This window comes from Nicotiana tabacum, chromosome 3 (assembly GCF_000715075.1).
Source record: "Nicotiana tabacum cultivar K326 chromosome 3, ASM71507v2, whole genome shotgun sequence".
Taxonomy (NCBI): domain Eukaryota; kingdom Viridiplantae; phylum Streptophyta; class Magnoliopsida; order Solanales; family Solanaceae; genus Nicotiana; species Nicotiana tabacum.
Window position 1 is genome coordinate 54,116,027 of NC_134082.1, and position 20,343 is coordinate 54,136,369.

The 20,343-nt window shown below is 39.3% G+C and overlaps 1 protein-coding gene across 1 annotated transcript; it reads right to left on the reverse strand.

Moving 5' to 3' along the window:
• Positions 1 to 704: 704 nt before the first annotated feature.
• On the reverse strand, positions 705 to 7,014 carry LOC107764931 (WD repeat-containing protein 55). The gene is made up of 15 exons (XM_016583509.2): positions 6,830 to 7,014; positions 6,666 to 6,698; positions 6,476 to 6,540; positions 5,811 to 5,898; positions 5,629 to 5,701; positions 4,666 to 4,772; positions 3,709 to 3,751; positions 3,550 to 3,606; positions 3,136 to 3,212; positions 3,005 to 3,053; positions 2,829 to 2,875; positions 2,662 to 2,735; positions 2,388 to 2,443; positions 2,151 to 2,271; positions 705 to 1,200 (listed from the first exon to the last, which is right to left on the reverse strand). The coding sequence occupies exons 1-15, from the start codon at positions 6,931 to 6,933 to the stop codon at positions 1,130 to 1,132; spliced, it is 1,065 nt and encodes a 354-aa protein (XP_016438995.1). The 5' UTR covers positions 6,934 to 7,014; the 3' UTR covers positions 705 to 1,129.
• Between the last annotated feature and the right edge of the window lie 13,329 nt (positions 7,015 to 20,343).

The following is a 20,343-nucleotide window of genomic DNA, read 5'->3' on the forward strand; positions in this document are numbered from 1 at the left end:
AAAAGAATGGTGAATTTTTTATCCTAAAAAATGAAGAAAAGGATTTTAAAAAATGAAAATATGAAAAGGTTGGGCAAGTGCTGTCAAAATGAGCATTTAGACACAGAATTTTAATTGTCCACTCGCCTCTTATATGTGTAAAACACACGAGTGACACATAATCAAAAAAGGTGTATTTTCAACACACTTTTAAAAGGTTGGGTATGCAAAAGATTACCCGTGAAAAAAAGGTGTAACAGAGATTTCAGTACAAATTTGATGGGTAAACTATGTATTTTGCCTTTCTTTTTAGTTTATTTCGGCTGATAACATTAAGAATTCTATTGAAAATGTTTTGGTCCTGGTACCTAAGTAGCAATAAAGATGCTACTTTTGGAGGAATTTTTCGAGATGACCAATTTCACCATGGTAAATGGATGCCAGGATTCTCAGATAAGTTAAAGCCTACTACAAGCCTTGTTACAAAATTAAGGAGTATCAAACAAGGAATAAAGCTGGAAAAAAGACCTGGGATACAAAGATTTGGAAGTGGAAACAAACTGTCTACTTGCTGTCAAGCTTATTTTGCTGTCAAGCTTATTGACGATGAGCACATCTAGTATGACCCTCTTAGGGCTATTGTTGAGCAATGTAGCTTATGAAAGATTTTAACAAGTTTATTTAGTCTTTTCCAATGTACCAAAAAAGAAACTTCAGCAGAGATACAGTCAAACAGAGGTCAATAGATAAAAACTCTCTTTCTACAGGGACTAAATATTCCATTACATGGATGGATATATTGATTCCTCCAAAGATCAATGCACCAATACTACATAAGCCTATCAACAGAATTAAAACTTATCGCATCAACATTTCTCAAAGAAATTAATTAAAGCTAACCATTGGATTCTCCAAAAACTTGTATAATACACGCCTCCAGAAGCATCAGAGACCTCAGCATCAAATTAATGTGGGGGGAAACACTGGAGCAGGGGAGGGAGCATCATTTTTAACTTATACCTCTTTTCTATCCATAGTGGCCAGTTCACGTGACAGCTACACAAGAAGCACTCAAAATGACACAATTGATGAACTATTTTTGCTTGAATAGCCATTGGTTGTGCCCTTCCAAGGCCAATGAGACATTGAATCATAAATCTGAAAAGAAATCGCTCGAAATCACAGGATCTTTCCCTTTATTTACATTTTTCTTCTTGCTCCCTGCAGAAAGAGCAAAAGTAAAAAGTTGAAGGATATAGACTATTATTTTTTTTTAATAACGTAGAGGGATAGACAACATGGTAAGAGATACATATGAGGGGCAGTTGAGAGTAACTTTTATTGTGTCAAGGTGATTCACTAAGCACCTAAAAAGACCTACCATTTTGTAGTCAATTAGTCTAGTAATAAGGTCGAGCCTTAGTTACGCCAAAAAAAAAAAAAGACCTTTTACAGATCATTGAAAGAATAGCAGTTATGTTGCTCCTAGGACCAGTTATGAGTTAACAGAGTTCATTACAAAGTGGTTAGAGAGCAAACAACATTGAGCAGCATTTCTGTGTTCTCAAACTCACAGAAACAAAAAGTGGAGCCCTAAAATCTACTTCTCGAATGTTAGGGAACTCATCTATAAGTTCCTCATCCGGTATGTGTCAGAACTAGAATAACAATGGAACAATAATACTGAAAATGACATCAATCAATGAACTAATAAATTTAATAGCTTAGACTATCCACTTACCAAAGAGTAAAGACTAGAAAAGGTACAATTATGCCTTCACATTCAAAATCCTTTAATATTTATTGATAATATAAGCATAAACAACGTGACATGGATGTCTTGTTTGAATACATTAATGACGATAATAATATCCATGACAGTTCCCTAACCCACCAGAAAACACGAAATAAAGAACATTTTTAAGATATAGTACTCTAGTTTATAGGAAACAAAAAGAAAAAGGCATGAAACTTATAAGAAAGTGGCCCATATAAACAACTTTGACAAGGGGACGAAACACAAGCTTTGGGAATTAAACGCGTATTAATAAGTAGGGAACCTCAGGAACTTCGACCCCTATACCTTGTATCTTCCAGTCACAAATGTCATATCCTTTACCACACATGAAAGCATAATTTCCCCACTCAGGAATGTGAAATATTATATATACCTTTGGAAGATTTTGGAGCATTATCATCAACATCCATCCCATCGGTATCACTGTCTTCAGCAGCTGAATCATTCTTCTCACCATCCGCAGAATCTTGCAGCAACTCATTCAGATCCCACAGCTAGGTAAAAGGAAAAAGGAGCAGTAGAACCATTAGTGGTCCAACTTCCTAACATTCACAATCTCCTTGAAAATTTCAAAGAAAATATTGCAGGGGATACAGAGATATTTACAGACTTTCAGTAACTGGTCGTGTGATGCACTTCCAAGATACTTTTTATCATGAGAAAAAGCTGCAACATCATAAGGCACCATGAATGGGAAAATGTCAATACAATTTATAAGTACAAATTATTGAAGGATGCATATCTAAGCAAAGCCAACAAATAGAAATGTGAAGTATAGAAGTATAAAGCTGCTGGCAATGAAACACTCCATTACATGGGCACATATACAGATTCAGTGTCAAATATAAACTACAAAATTCCAAATTTTCAACTTAAAATCATACCAAGACGCTCAACAGGATATTCTGAATGCTCAGCAATTGGCTGAATAATCCTGTTTGGTAATATGCCAACCAGACTACACCAAAAAGAAGCAATGTCTCAAGGAAAAATTTGAATTTTATTTGTCAAATAAAATCAAGTCTTGTACCACCATAGAGAGTTTTCTCACCTGATAATTCCATTCTCTGACCCAGTTATTACTCTATCTTCATCAAGCTTATCCAGAAGGAAAAAGAACATTTTGAGTTTTCCATGTATGATTATAAAGCTAAGTTCAAGTTTAAATTCTCGGGAAAAGAAATTACTGTAGATACCCTAATCAAAAAAACTACAGTAGACACTTACTTTCAGTAATGCATCTATAGAGTTCGGTGATAGATCGATAAAGCGATCACTGAAAATCACAAGAAATGGAATATATTGGAATCAACTCCTGACAAGAAGTTCAAGAGGTGAAATAGAAATAGGAGAAATACCTGCAATCCTTGAAAAAACCCCATGAGTAGAGTAACAGAGTTCCAGACTGAGTACCACAAATTACTTTTCTACCATTCTGAAGACAACAATGGGAAAAATAAATGTAATACGCCAAAAGCGAGTGAAGAATGCTTAGAGACAGTATTTTGTGGATAACAATTGAATAGAAAATCTAAAGAAGAAACAATATAGAGATGAAAAACCCTCTAGAGTCCCCATACAGTATCACCGCAACACAGTAAGAATTAAGTTGACCAAAAGAGATTTAAAGGAAAAGAATTACAATCACATTGACCCTAGCAAATCGGATGCAGATAATCAAGTACAATACAATATTCAAAGACATGGAGACATTGTCTTCAAAGCTCAACAAGAGAAGGTGTAAGGCAAATTACATACAGAATAATTATTACCTTCATAATCACCACTGAAAGCAGCTCTTCTTCAGAAAATTCAGAACGAGTTTGGATCTGAAATTGAGATATGGAATATGTATCAATTTTTAAAGTGATGAGAACTAATGTCAGTACGTATAGTTTTTATTTCAAGAGCAACCAAAAGGATTACAATACCTTATTGCTCCTTAAATTGCATACAATAAGTGTCCCATCGCCACTACAGAGAAGAGAAGAGTTTGCAATTCAGATAATTACAATGAACTTCTTAAATTAAACTTCACGAGAATGAACTGCTTAAGATGAGCCAAAGTTAGCAGCACATGAGCCCGACCGTAACAGAATAAAGAGAAAGTTAATCATTTTCCTGACGTAAAAGGCATTCTAACATTTTTGGTGGTTAAACATTTTGCTGAAAGAAAATATCTAGAACACAAGCCCTACAGTTAAGGAAATAGCAGAACACTGGGAAAAGAAATAATGGAGCACTTGAACTCTAATTCTGGCATTGTACATAAACCAGGAGTAACCAATTCAAATAAATCTTAATAAATTATGACTGCATCAAGTGAACAGTACGGCACGAACCCCTTTCACCTTTTGAGAAAAACGTAGTAAAAAAGATGTCCAGGATGACAGAGCAACAAAAACCATCCTAAAAAACTGCCTGCAAATTAGATCAATGTACACAAAAAATAGACTTAACAAAAGAACAGCAAGGATCCTGCCTTTCCTTTTCATCGCCTTAGAAAATGTCAATTCCGTGGTATCTTCTGAACCAAAAGAAGATTTGCAAATCCTCATTACTCCTCGCACGTAAAGAGTTAGATCTAGTACCAGTGTATTACTTACCACTAATTACAAACATGACAAATACAACAAATGCTAGCTACTCAAATTCAAAGGTAAAACCAGCAAAAGAGTCATATCTAGCCATCTCCTAGTAAGGATGATAAGTCAAACAGGATTTTTTTTTTTGTGTGTGTGTGGTTTGTTTTTTTGGTGGGGGGGGGGGGGAGGGGGGCTGAAAGCTTTGAGTGCCTCATCCTCACTTAATTAAAGATCTCTCTAAAATAGTTACAGTTTACAACCACTGAGCGCATGCATGCTTTTGAGAGAGAGAGAACTAATTACCTTGTTGCCAATAGTTTCATGGGATCGGCTGCAAAAGTAATGTCTGAAATGTATTCTTCCTGTGCATTAAAAGAATTGCAGCAGATGCGTTGTCTGGTATCCCATACCTGCAAGATAGATTAATAATTCAAGTTTCTGTTAGTCCCAAGTCCGCTAAAGCCAAATATTTATGCATGTGGACTATTGACTGCAATCTTGATAGGGCATTCAGAAAGACCAATGAAGCTCTGAATTGTAATATAAGTAGCATTATGGCATACATCTGTTCTTTTATTTGTCTTTATATCTCAGCCACAGAATTAAAGAAGAATAAAAAAAGTAAGAGCGAAACAGTGATCATGAACATGAAGGAGCCAAATTTTTTAATAAGGAATGTGAAGGAGCAGTATTTACACATGCACTGTATTGAGAAAATAAGGTATCGATGCTTGAACACTTGAATGTTTTGTTTATTCAAAATTCCTTTTCAAAGAGAGAAAGTTTATGATTCCATGCACCAGGTTCGCAAGGTTGCTGACAGCACAACTCAGAGTAACAGTGGTGAACAGACCAGTTTGTCTGCACCTTGAAGCCATTGCTACTTTATATCGATAGTAAATCAAGCAATCTAAAATTGTGTGATAAGCAAACAACTTAACAAGTACGGTATGGTTTGATGCTACACTTGGTCAAGAGATTCTATTTGTATTAGCATAATATTGACATGAGATGAGTTTAAATGGAATAACATAGTCCGAGTATTCATATAGCCGAACCCAACTTGTTTGGGACTAAGGCGCAGTTATTGTTGTTGTTCCTGTTATTAGTCAAGTTAAATAGTGAATGACAGAATGCTGACTATTTTACTAATAACTTCAAAATTCCCAATTTGAAGAGACAACCAAAAAGCATTTATATTTTTAGAATCCTCAATTAACTTAGCCTTCTTCGGTTAGGGAAAAAAATTGAATACACTGATTTCACCTTAACGCATCCTTCATCGTCTCCAGAAGCAATAGTAGACTCCGTCAAATTAACTATTCGATTAACAGCAGCCCTGAATCCAAAAGTGACCTTTCTATGAGAACGTCTAAAGAGCAATATATTTAATAAATGTCCAACTCGCAATTACATGTCATCACTAATACTTAAGTTATAGAACTCACTCATGGGAATTCTCCAGGCGAACAATTTCGGTACCGGTCTCAACATCCGTTGCAAGAATAGAAAAATCCGGAGATCCTGTCACAATTGCTGTACCCGTATTCGGTTTAAGCAGAAACAATCAAATTAGCAGTAACCACTACATTGAAGCAAACGGAACAAGAAAGTAATCGAAGTAATAGAACCAAATAAAAATCTGGCCCAAGTCACACCCCCCCCCCCCCCCAAAAAAAACCCAAAATTGAATACCTTGGTTCTCTGTTTACAAAAGTCAAAGTACAGGTGCTGGAAAATGAGAGTTCCTACTTCATTTTAGTGTTGGTTGTCCAACTGATAAAGGGTGTCAATTTGCACAAGTTGTTGCAGGGGCGAGTTTAGGCTTTGAGATATGGGTTCAGGAGAGCCTAGTAGCTTTAGCTCAAACCCTGAATATGTGCTAAGAAATCCACTAAATATGTATGATAAATTAAATTCATAAGATAAATTAAAAGCACTTGAAGTCACTGTCCTAAAATCCAGTTATGAGACAATCCAGAACTCATAATGTTCAAATCCTGGATCCACCTCTGAGTCATCGGCGAGTAAATACTTTAACCAACAAGAAAAAGAACACATATTCGAATTACAAACTAAAAAAGGACCAGCAGGGTATGTATAAATAAATTACCACGGCCCTCGTTGATAAACCGAACAGCTCTACATGATTCACTATGAGCTTTAACTTCTAACAACCTATTATTGAACAAACCAAAAAAAAAAACATTTGCACAATTCAGAATAAACCATTAACCAAAACCATCCAACAATGAACTGAAAGAAGATAAGAAGAGAAAAAAAAGGGGGACTTTTATAAATACTTTTGGGCTGGAGAATCAGCAATGTAACGATACCTGCAGGAGACAGATAAATTTCAGTAAACATTCATTGTTTGGCGCAACCCAAAACCAATTAATTTAATCAACTAAAACTCAATTACAAACTTGTTGGGTTTTAGAGCAGAGAGTTAGTGACGTGAACATACAAGAGGAGGTCACCGGAGATGAGACCAGCAGCAACGAGGTGATCCGATGGATGAAAATCAATGTCAAATGGAAGCTTCCCCAGGTCTATCTCCACAGCAGCCATGATTTTGCCGGACCCAACTTCACAAGGGTTTTAGGAAACTAAAAATCGACGTTGAAGCTTAAACCCTAGTACATGGTTGTTTGGAACGGATAAAATAATGTTAGAGAAAAGCATAATTTTTTTTTTCGTTTCTTTTTGTTTTTCTTTTTTGATTTTGTAATGTTTAGTTGGTTTAAGTATTTTGGAAAATATTTTTCTCATTAACTTATTTTTTTCAATTGGAGAAAAATATTTTCCCTAATCAAAAAAAGGAAAATATTTTTTCAAAACTTAACAGCTTGTTTGGATGGTTGTTACACATCATTACATAATGTATTGTATTGTATTGTATTGTATTGTATTGTCTTGTAGTGTATCGTTTGACGAATACAATGTTTAGATTGATTGTATCGTTTGTCGTTGTTTCATGATATTATGCACCAGCAATATGAAGAATAAATTTGCAATATTATAAAGAAAAATTATAATACGGGGTAAACTTATTATATAAAAATGTAGGGTAAATAATAAAATAAAATTAATTTAATAATAGTGAAGGATGAGATGAGAGAAAAATACTAGATAATGACGCAACCACACCAAATCGGTCGTTAAATAAAGTAACACATTTCATCGTTATGTTACAATGGATTTAACGATATGATACAATAAAATTTAAGTAACAACCAAAACAAACATCGTATTTAAAGTAACAATGTGATACGATACAATAGGTTACAACCATCCAAACAAGTTGTAAACCTACTCCACTTATTCCCCATCCCTACCAACCCCACCAACCCACCCCTACCCCCACCCTAAATAGAATTACTTTTAAAAGTACTTTCTTTTCATGTTGTAACTAGAGTACTTTTTTTAATTTCAAAAAAATGTGTATATCTTTTAATGATGTAGAAAAAGTATTTTCTTTCACGTTGATAAAACGAGTACTTTCCTTTCATGATATAGAAAGTATTTTCTTTCATTTCAACAAATAGAGTATTTTTTCATGAAGAAGAAAAAGTATTTTCTTTTATTTAACAAAATGAGTAATTTCTTTTCATGTTGTAGAAATGATGTTTTCTTTTTCAACAGAATAAAGTATTTTTTTTTTAGTTATCGAGCTCAAATTTCAACGTTAAAATTGTGTAAATAAGTAAAGTAGCACATTAGTTCCTTTGGGTTTGTGTGAATTTTGAAGAAAAAAATGATTAAATTCTCGAAGAAAATAGAGTCGGAGAGGGGGAAGGAAGGAGTACAGGAAACATGAAGATTTTGGGGAAGGTGGATTGGGGAGAGTAGCACAAAAAATTTATTTTTCTAAAATTATTTTATACTCTCTAACCAAACACTAGAAAATATTTTTCGGAAAAAAAATTCACTCACCAACCAAACAAGGAAAAATAAATGATAAAGCTACTCATTTTTCAAGAAAACATTGTCATGGAAAACATTTTTGATGAAAAATATTTTCTTTCGTAACACACCCTAAGAGTGAAATGTTTGAATTTGGATACATATTTTTTGTTAGAAGGAAATTTGGATACATATTTTGTGGTATCTTATTTTTGTAATCTAGATAAGTAAGAATTGAATCATAGAAAAGTAAGTTTATATATGTATCTGATTATGTACCTTTATTTTTATTTAAAAAGTAATTAATGTAAATTTTAAAAGAAATAATTAGATATTATATTTAAATATATTACAAATGAATTTATCTTAAATAATGATTAGGCTAGTGATGCATTGACCACTTGCACACTTCCTTTCAAGCATAAAATTCTCAGTTTGACTGCTACTGCAGTTGTCAGTATACTTCTGTCACGGCCTAAATTCTATCAAATTGTGATAACATCTAACTCAACCCGCTAGGCGAACCAACCAACATAAAAGGCAATCGGATTGAAGTTCATTAAATATTTAATAAAATAAGAACGCAAAATTTAATATAAATTACTCCAAAAACTGATGCCACAAGCCATCAGAAACTAAAAAATATTTATACGATGTTGCTATAAAGAAAATATATTATCCATTTGAATATACATAAATAGAAGTACAAGTTCTAAACTACCATGTACAAAATGGTAGCCAATAACTGCAACGTTGATGTCTTCAATGCTCACTCTCCAACATCGCAACAGTTTAACTCTAAAATCTACACAAGGTGCAGAAATATAGCATGAGTACAATTGAGTCCCTCAAGCCTTCAGTGCCGCAATTGCAAGGCTTTGTTCATAATTGTGAGGGTTCGAAATTGCGAACCCATGTCACAACTGCAACATGTGCACTAATCTAATAGTTAGGATACGGGATTTTGAGTTCATTCTCTCATTTTTGAACCCTAGACTTGATAGAAGGTGATTTGGGGAGGGGATTTTCACCTATAAACCTTAGGTAAGTGATCCTAATCTATTTCTAATTATATTCCATCAACTTAGATAAGATTTTAACATCAAAATCATGTGAATCAAAGTAGAAATTTATGAAATTTTATCAACTTTTTGAAAAATAGAAATTGAGTTTTGAGAGTCTATTTGGACTAAATCACATATATGAACTCGTGGGGTTATGGGTAGACGGAATCTACCATTGGACCCGGGTTTTGATCGGACGAGCCCCGGGTTGACTTTGTTAAATTTTTGGGAAAAGTGTAATAATCTTAACTTTATCTATTGCAATTGAATTCCCTAGCTTGTTTAATGTTATTTAGTCGATTTTGGTTAGATTTGAGCCGTTTGGAGGTGGATTATAAGGGAAAAGCTATTTTCGAGTATTGAATTGGCTTAATTGAGGTAAGTGTCTTGCCCAACTTCGTGTGGGGGAACTACCCCTTAGGATTGGTATTGTTTGATTCCACTGTGCTAAGTGAAATCCGTGTACGCAAGGTGATGAGTGGGTGCACAGATTATACGTAATATTTGACCGGTTTAGGTTACTTAGTGTCACGACCCAAAATCTGACCCGTCGTGATGGCACCTATAGTGGAACTAGGCCAGCCTCAACTCAACAACCAACACAACAAAAGTAAGTTTGAAAACATTAACGGAAGCTTTTAATATGTAAAGAAACTATTTGAAACGTAAGAAATTCCAGGATAAGATACAATCCAGCCCAAACCAGGGTGTCACTGAGTGCATGAGCGTCTAAAGGAGAACATAGTTTATTACAATGTTTAAGAAAACAAACTGAAATACATCTAGAGATAGAGAGCCAAGGCCTGTGAACGTCGTACAGATACCTCGATAGTCTCCTAAAGCATGAAGCATCGATCAACGACTACCACTGGGACCAAAAGTGCCTGGATCTGTACACAAGGTGCAGGAGGTAACGTGAGTACACCAACTCAGTAAGTAATGAGTCCAAACTATGAACTGAAAGGTAGTGACGAACTCAACCTCAACAGATATAATAGAAATAATGTACAGAAACGTAGGCATGCTTTTAGTTAAATAGACAACTCAAAGTAATGAGGTAAATACAGATCTGAACAGTTTAAGATATATAACTCAACTGCATCTACATGACAATGCACCGACTGTGTGAAATGCACAATGTACTCCCATTCTCAAGTGCTCAACCACTCGGTACTGAATATGGCCATTCAACCCAAGGAAATCCATCTCGGAACATATATAATACTGACTGAGAGTCACTTAGTATCGAGGAAAAAGGACAATTCAAGCCTGAGGAGAAATCCATCTCCAGGTATATATATAAATACTCAACCACTCGGTACTGTATATGGCCATCCAGCTCAGGGAAATCCATCACGGAACATACTCATCACTAAATATAAGTCACCCGGTACCGAGGAAAAAAGGTAATCCAACCCTGCGGAGAAATCCATCTCTAGATATCAATACTTCGGACAAATCTATGTCCAGGGAAATTCATCCCTCAATAATATCATCCGCGCCCACTGGGGGTGTGCAGACTTCGGAGGGGGTCCTACGGCCCAAGCATTATCATAATCAATATATCTGCTGCGGTGTGCAGCCCGATCCTATAACAATCACTCATAATCAGGCTCTCGGTCTCACTCAGTCATCACTCTCTAGTCTCACCCACGGGCTCACAATATCATAGAAACTAGCTTGAAAACAATGATATGCTATGCCAATAATAACAACTAAGATCGAGATATGATATGAAATGTATGAATATGACTGAGTACAAAATAACAGTGAAATCAGTGAAATGACAGCAAGAAACGATCACTAAGGGTCCCAACAGTATCGGCGTGAAGCCATAATATGATATCTAGCATGCTTTACAGCTCAATTACTTTATCACATAATGGAAACACGGATATCAACAAGAAAAGTCATTAAACGGTGCCATGGAATGAACCAGGTCACGATTCTCACGGCCCACACCCGCATGCCCGTCACTTGGCATGTGCGTCATTTCAATACCAACCACAACATGTGGTTCGGGGTTTCGAACCCTCAAAAGCAAGTTTGAAAGAGTTACTTACCTCAACCGAGCAAAAATCCTACTCCGCAATGCCCTTGCCTCTCGACTCGGCCTTCGAACGACCCGAATCTAGCCACAAGCAATACAATACGATCAATATAGGCTAAAGGAATCAATTCCACAATAAAAACACCAAATTCATAGCTAAAATCCGAAATCGGCTGAAACCCGGCCCCCGGGCCCATGTCTCGAAATCCAACAAAAGTTACAAAACCCAAAAGCCCATTCACTCACGAGTCTAACCATACCAAATTTATCAAAATTAGACATCATTAGGCCCCTAAAATCCCCAAATTATACTCTCTAAAATCCCAAGCTCTAACCCCCAATTTTCACTTCATAATCCCACTAATTAGATGAGAAATCAACAGGAAAACACCATAGCTAAGGGTACTAGACTCAAGGGACTTACCTCAGTGAAAATCCTTGAATCCCCTTCAAAAATCACCTCAAAAGATCCAAAGTACGAGTTGAAAATTGTGGAAATGAGGAAAAATCACGAAGTCCTCTATTTATACATTCTGCCCAGTGATACCGCGGCTGCGGTCCAAATGTCGCTTCTGCAACGCCGCACCTGCGGAAAATCCATCACAGGTGCGGAACCCACTTATGTTCTTAGATTCCGCATCTGCGGTTGATCATATGCACCTGCGGGTGCCTACCTGTGGACCCCGCCCGCTTCTGTGATCCTGCCTCCTTCGCCTTTTCCGCATCTGCGCTTACGTAGATGCGCACCGACCCTCGCATCTGCGCTTCCAGACCAAACCATTCTTGCCCGCACCTTCGAGCACCTCTTCGCTTCTGTGGTCTGCACTTTCAGGCTCCCCACCGCGGGGGCGAAAACACCAAAACCAGACCACTTCAGCAACCCTTCAAACTTAAATCTTGTTCCGTTAACCACCCGAAATCAACCCGAGGCCCTTGGGACCTCAACCAAACATACCAACACGTTCTATAACATCATACGAACTTAGTTGAGCCTTTGAATCACTAAAACAACATCAAAACGCCAATTTATACTTGGATTCAAGCCTAAGAACTTCTAAACTTCCGAATTCCACAACCGATGCCGAAACCCGCTAAACCACGTCTGAATGACCTCAAATTTTGCACACAAGTCAAAAATGATACCACAGACCTACTCCAACTTCTAGAAATCTAATCTGACCCCGATATCAAAATTTTCACTGCTGACCAAAATCACCAAAATTCCAACTTTCGCTAATTCAAGCCTAATTTTGCTACAGACCTCCAAATCACATTCCGGATGCGCTTCTAAGTCCAAAATTTTCTAACCAAGCTAACGGAACCATCAAAATTCAAATTCAAGGTCATTTACACATAAGTTAACATCCAATCAACTCTTCCAACTTAAACCTTCTCATAAGAGACTAAGTGTCTCAATTCACTCCAAAACCACTCTGGACCCGAACCGACTAACCCGGTAAGTCAAAATACAGCTAAAGGACACAAAAGAAGCAGTAAATTGGGGAACGGGGCTATAAGCCTATAACTCTCGAAACAACTGGCTGGGTGGTTATATCCTCCCCCTCTTAAACAAACGTTCGTCCTCGAACGGGGCTAGAAACATACTTGAAGTCTCAAATAGGTATGGATATATGCTCCGCATCTCCCGCTCAGTCTCCCAAGTAGCCTCCTCTATGGGCTGATCTCTCCACTGCACTTTTACTGAAGTTATATCCTTAGATCTCAACTTTCAGACCTGTCGCTCCAAAATAGCCATTGGCTCCACATCATAAGTCAAATCACCATCTAGCTGAACCATGCTGAAATCCAAGACATGAGACAGATCGCTGATATACTTCTGGAGCATAGAAATGTGAAATATTGGATGCACACCTGACAAGCTAGGTGGCAAAGCAAGCTCACAGGCCACCTTCCCAGTCCTCCAAAGCACCTTAAACGGCCCAATAAACCGATGGCTCAACTTGTCCTTCTTCCCAAATATCATAACACCCTTCATGGGTGAAACCTTCAGCAAAACCTTCTCTCCAACCATGTAAGACACATCACAGACCTTTCTATCACCATAACTCTTTTGTCTTGACTGCGTCGTGCAAAGCCGCTCCTTAATTAATTTCACCTTATCCAATGCATCCTGAACTAAGTCTGTGCCTAAAAGCCTAGTCTCTCCCGGCTCAAACCAACTCACTGGAGATCTACACCGCCTCATATATAAAGCCTCATACAGAGCCATCTGAATACTCGACTGATAATTGTTGCTGTAAGCAAACTCCGCGAGTGGCAGAAACTGGTCCCATGAACCCCCAAAATCAATGACACAAGCGCGTAGCATGTCCTCCAATATTTGAATAGTGCGTTTGGACTGTCCGTCCATCTGAGGGTGAAATGTTGTGCTCAACTCAACCTGAGTGCCCAACTCTCACTACACGTCCCTCCAGAGTTGCGATGTAAACTGTGAGCCTCTGTCTAAAATGATAGAAACTGGCACCCCATGAAGGCGAACAATCTCCCTGATGTAAATCTCAGCCAATCACTCTGAAGAATAGGTAGTTCTCAACAGAATGAAGTGCGTGGACTTGGTTAGCCGATCCATGATCATTTAAATAGCATCGAACTTCCTCAAAGTTCGTGGGAGCCAAAATATGAAATCCATGGTGATCCACTCCCACTTCCACTCTGGAATCTCTATCTGCTGAAGCAAGCCACCCGACCTCTAATGCTCATATTTTACCTGCTGATAGTTGAGACACCGAGCTACAAACCCAACTATGTCTTTCTTTATCCTCCTCCACCAATAGTGTTGTCTTAAATCCTGGTACATCTTCGCGGCACCCGAATGGATTATGGAATACCGCGAGCTGTGGGCCTCCTCTAGAATCAACTCCCGAAGCCCATCTACATTGGGCACACATATCAGGCCCTGCATCCTCAATACCTTATTATCACCAATAGTCACATCTATGACATCACTGTGCTGACCCCTGTCCTTGAGTACAAACAAATGAGGATCATTATATTGACTCTCTCTGATGCATCAAACAAGGAAGACCAAGAAACCACACAAGCTAGGACCCGACTGGGCTCCAAAATATCCAATCTCACAAACCGATTGGCTAAGGCCTGAACATCAACTACAAGGGGTATCTCACCAACAGGAAGGAATGCAAGACTACCCATAGTCACTGCCTTTCTACTCAAGGCATCGGCCACCACATTGGTCTTTCCCAAATGGTACAAAATAGTAATATCATAGTCCTTTAGCAGCTTCAACCACCTCCGCTGCCTCAAATTGAGGTCCTTCTATTTGAAAAAGTGTCGGAGGCTACGATGATCAATAAACACCTAACAAGACACACCATAGAGATAATACTTCCAAATATTTAATGCGTGAACAATGGCAGCCAACTCTGAATCATGAACATGGTAGTTCTTCTTATAAGGCCTCAACCGACGCGAAACATAAGCAATCACTCTACCCTCCTACATCAAAACACACCCGATACCAATCCAAGAAGCATCACAATATATTTAATATGAACCGAAAGCTGATGGCAGAACTAACACTGGGACTGTGGTCAAGGCAGTCTTGAGCTTCTGAAAGCTCGCCTTATACTCATCCGACCACCTGAAAGGAGCACTCTTTTGGGTCAATTTGGCCAAGGGTGATGCAATAAATGAGAAACCCTGAACGAACCAGCAGTAATAACCCACCAAACCAAGAAAGCTACGAATCTCTATGGCTGAGGACGGTCTGGGCCAACTCTAGACCGCATCTATCTTTTCCGGATCCACCTGAATACCCTCATTGGACACCACGTGTCCCAAGAACACCACTGAACTAAGCCAAAACTCACACTTAGAGAGCTTAGCATAAAGCTTCTCCTCCCTCAACTACTGCAACAGAATCCACAAATGTTGGGCATGCTCCTTTTGGCAATGAGAGTATTCCAGGATATCATCAATGAATACAATAACAAATGAGTCAAGATAAGGCTGAAACACATTGTTCATCAAATGCATTAACATTGTTGGGGCATTGGTCGGCCTAAAAGACATCACAAGAAACTCATAATGACCATATCGGGTCTTGAAAGCTGTCTTAAGAATGTCCGAGTCCCTAATCATCAACTAGTGATACCCTAACATCAAATCAATCTCGGAGAATACCCTCGCTCCCTAAAGATGGTCAAATAAATCATCAATACGAGGTAAGTGATACTTGTTCTTGATTGTGACTTTGTTCAATTGCTTGTAATCAATGCACATTCTCATGGTGCCATCCTTCTTCTTCATAAATAGAACTGGTGCACCCCAAGGTGACACACTAGGTCGAATAAACCTCTTATCAAAGAGTTCCTGAAGTTGTTCCTTCAATTCCTTTAACTCTATCGGTTCCATACGATACAGTGGAATAGAAATGGGCTGAGTGCCCAGCACCAAATCAATACTGAAGTCAATATCCCTATCCCCCGGCATGCGTGGCAGGTCTGCAGGAAACACATCTTGAAAATCCCTCACCACCGGAATTGAATCAATAGTGGGAGTCTCTACACTAACGTCCCTCACAAAAGCCAAATAAGAAAGACAACCCTTGGGAATATAGTCCAATGAACCTCGCCACTCAATCCGTGGCAACTCTGGTATAGCCAACGTTACTGTCTTAGCATGACAGTCTAGAATAGCATGACACGGAGACAACCAATCCATGCCCAATATCACATCAAAGTCAACCATACTAAGCAGCAATAGATCCACTCTAGTCTCTAATCCCCCAATATTCACGACACATGATCGATATACATGGTCTACAATAATAGTATCACCCACCGGCGTAGATACATAAACAGATGAAATAAGAGACTCGCAAGGTGTATCCAAATAATGAGTAAAATATGACGACACATATGAAAATGTGGAACCAAGATCAAATAATACAGAGGCATCCCTGTGGCAAACAGAGATAGTACATGTGATCACAAGATCTGAAGTAATAACATCTGGTTTGGCAGGGAGTGCATAGAAATGGTCCTGACCACTACTTGATCGCCCTCCCCCTCTAGGGCGACCCCTAGTTTACTGACCTCCACCCCAAGCTAGCTGGGCGGGTGGTGAAGTAACTAGTGCTGAAGCCAAAGGTTGACTCCTCTATTGGGATGAACCTCTCGTAAGGCAGGGACAGAACCTCTTGATATGATCCAAATCTACACACTCAAATAAACCCCTACCGGCCACTAGAAATGGGGACTGAAGGGAGCCTCGAGCATGGGGATATCCGCTAGAAGGACCAGGCATAGATGAACCCTGAGCTGATGGTGCATGAGACGAACTTTGAGCTAGAAGGGCACTGAGAGATGGGTGGCCTATTGAGAACTGTGAGAACCATGGCCAGATGATGTGCCACGGTGAACTGGACAAGCCGTCTGAGCATGCTTGAAGGGACGACCCCTGCCGTGGTGAAACTGACCTCCCGATGGAACACCACCAAAACTACCGGACCCACAAAGCCTTTTGGACTCTCTCTCTACTCGCTCCTGGCGGCGAACCGACTCTATATCCCGAGCAATGTCAATAACCTCCTCAAAGAAGGTTAGCCAACATCGTGCTAGTGCCAAAGAAGGATGGGAAGGTCATAGTGTGTCGACTACCGGGATCTCAACTGGGCCAGTCCAAAGGACGACTTCCCTTTGCCAAATATACACATCCTGATCGACAATTGCACCGAACATAAGTTACAGTCATTCGCAGATTGCTTCGCTGGTTATCATCAGATCTGGATGGATGAGGAAGATGTTGAGAAAACGGCTTTCATTACGCCATAGGGAGTGTACTGTTACAAAATGATGCCATTCGGCCTGAAGAATGTAGGGGCCACCTACATGAGGGCCATGGATACCATCTTTCATGATATGATACACAAGGAGATAGAGGTATATAAGGATGATGTTATTATCAATTCCAAGAAGGCCGCTGACCACATGGAAGACCTGAGGAAGTTCTTTAATAGATTGCGGAGATACAACTTGAAACTAAACCCCGCAAAGTGCGCATTTGGGGTTACCGCTGGGAAATTGCTTGGGTTTATCGTAAGCCGCAGAGGAATAGAACTGGATCCATCAAAAGTCAAAGCCATTCAAGAACTACCACTGCCAAAGAACAAGAAGGATGTGATGAGTTTCCTGGGAAGGCTCAACTACATCAGCTGATTTATAGCACAATCTACAATTATCTATGAGCCAATCTTTAAGATGTTGAAAAAGGACGCCGCTACCAAATGGACCGATGACTACCATAGGGCCTTCGACAGAATCAAGAAGTACCTATCAACACCACCAGTCTTAGTCCTGCCCGAGCCAGGTAGACCCTTACTACTCTACCTTGCAGTGTTAGATGGAGCTTTCGGCTACATTCTGGGACATCATGATGAAACGGGGAGGAAGGAGCAGGCCATTTATTATCTCAGTAAGAAGTTCACCTCGTACGAGGCTCGGTATTCTCTATTGGAACGCACTTATTGTGCCTTGACTTGGGTAGCTCAGAAGCTGAGACATTACTTCTGTGCCTATACTACATATCTCATATCGAGGATGGATCCTTTGAAGTACATCTTTCAAAAGCCCATGCCCACCAGCAAGCTAGCCAAGTGGTAGATCCTGTTGAGTGAGTTCGACATTGTTTACGTAACTTAGAAAGCAGTCAAGGGACATGCACTGGTAGACCACCTGGCTGAAAACCCTGTGTATGGAGAATACAAACCCTTGAAAACGTATTTTCCTGATGAAGAGGTATCATACATAGGAGAAGACATTGCAGAATCCTATGATGGTTGGAGAATGTTCTTCGATAGATCTGCAAACTTCAAAGGAGTTGGCATAGGAGCAGTCCTAATATCAGAAACCGGTCAACATTACTTGATGTCTGCCAAACTCAGCTTCCCGTGCACCAACAATATGGCCGAGTACGAAGCCTGCATTTTAGGACTCAAAATGGCCATTAACATGAACGTTCAAGAGCTGCTAGTGATTGGAGATTCAGACCTACTTATACATCAGGTACGAGAAGAATGGGCAACCAAGAACTCTAAGATACTCCTGTATCTGCATCATGTACAGGAATTAAGGAAAAGGTTCACAAAGACGGAGTTCCAGCATGTTCCTAGAGTCTAGAATGAGTTCGCCGATGCATTGGCTACCCTATCATCTATGATACAACATCTAGACAAGAATTTCATTGATCCCAGTCCAGTGAAAATCCATAATCATCCAGCTTACTGTGCCCATGTCGAAGAGGAAGTAGGCGGAAAGCCTTGGTTTCACGATATCAAGGAATATTTGGCAAAAAGAGATTACTTCGAGCTTGCAAATCCTACTCAGAAATGCACACTTAAGAGATTGTCCAACAACTTCTTTCACAGCGGAGGAATCCTGTATAGGAGGACTCCCGATTTGGGACTATTAAGGTGTGTTGACGCAAAGGAAGTATCCAAGCTACTAGAGGAAATTCATGCTGGGACCTGTGGTCCATATATGAACGGTTTTGTCTTAGCAAAGAAGATACTCCGGGCTGGATACTTTTGGATGACTATGGAAACAAACTGCATTCAGTATGTCCGGAAATGCCATTGCTGTCAAATTCATACAGACATGATAAAGGTACCTCCGAGCGAGCGCAACACAACAAGCTCACCATGGTTGTTCGTCGCTTGGGGAATGGACGTTATTGGACCAATTGAGCCCACTGCTTCCAATGGACACATGTTTATCTTAGTAGCCATCGACTATTTTACCAAATGGGTCAAAGCAACATCCAATAGAGCATCGACTAAGAAAGTCATGGCAGACTTTGTCCGCGACCGTATTGTTTGACGATTCTGGATTCTAGAGTCAATCATTACTGATAATAGCTCCAACCTCAACAGTGACTTGATGAAAGCTATGTGTGAATCTTTCAAGATCAGACACAAGAATTCCACAGCCTACAAGCCTCAGATGAACGAAGCTGTAGAAGCCGCCAACAAGAATATCAAGAAGATATTGAGGAAAATGATAGAAAAGCATAAACAGTGGCACGAGAAGTTATCATTTGCTCTATTGGGGTATCTCACCACAGTCTGCACATCAACCGGGGCAACCCCCTATATGTTGGTTTATGGTACAAAGGCTATCATTCCCACTGAAGTAGAAATTCCTTCCCTAAGGATCATACTGGAAGCTGAGCTCGACGACGCAGAGTAGGTGAAAAGTCGTTATGAGCAACTAGCTCTTATAGACAGAAAGAGAACGAATGCAGTTTGCCATGGTCAACTCTATCAGAACAGAATGTCTAGAGCCTTCAACAAAAGAGTCAAGCCAAGACAGTTCACACCGGGGCAGCTGGTGTTAAAGAAAATTTTTTCGCATCAAGGTAAGTTCTCTCCCAACTGGCAGGGTCCATACATGGTACACTGGATTTTGACAGGAGGAGCCCTCATACTTGCAGAAATGGACAGAGAAGTGTGGCCAAAGCCGATCAATTCGGATGCAGTCAAGCTACTATGTGTAATCTTTATGCTTTTCTTATATGATGTAAATTGAGCTACGCCTGACCTGATTCCCGTTTAAGAGGGGATACGTAGGCAACACTATGGGTTCAGTCACAATTCAATAAAATTTTCATTTTCCCCCGCAATTAGTAACTGGGGCAGAATTTTGAGGAGGACCATCAAAATTCCAAAGTAACATCAGCCGATCGCCACACGAGTAACAGTCAGAAACGTCAACTCGTTAAACTGGGGCAAAATTTTGAGGGGGACCCTCAAAATTTTGTAGCTGAAGAGGTTGCAATGTCCCGAGCTACGTCGCAGTCATCGGTTCATCTAAGAAATTATTTTTATACACTTATGTCATATTTTTACAAAAGCATGCATGTTTATTATTGAAACTACTTTGTTTATCAATGCTACCCCAATGATACAGATGACTTTACCAG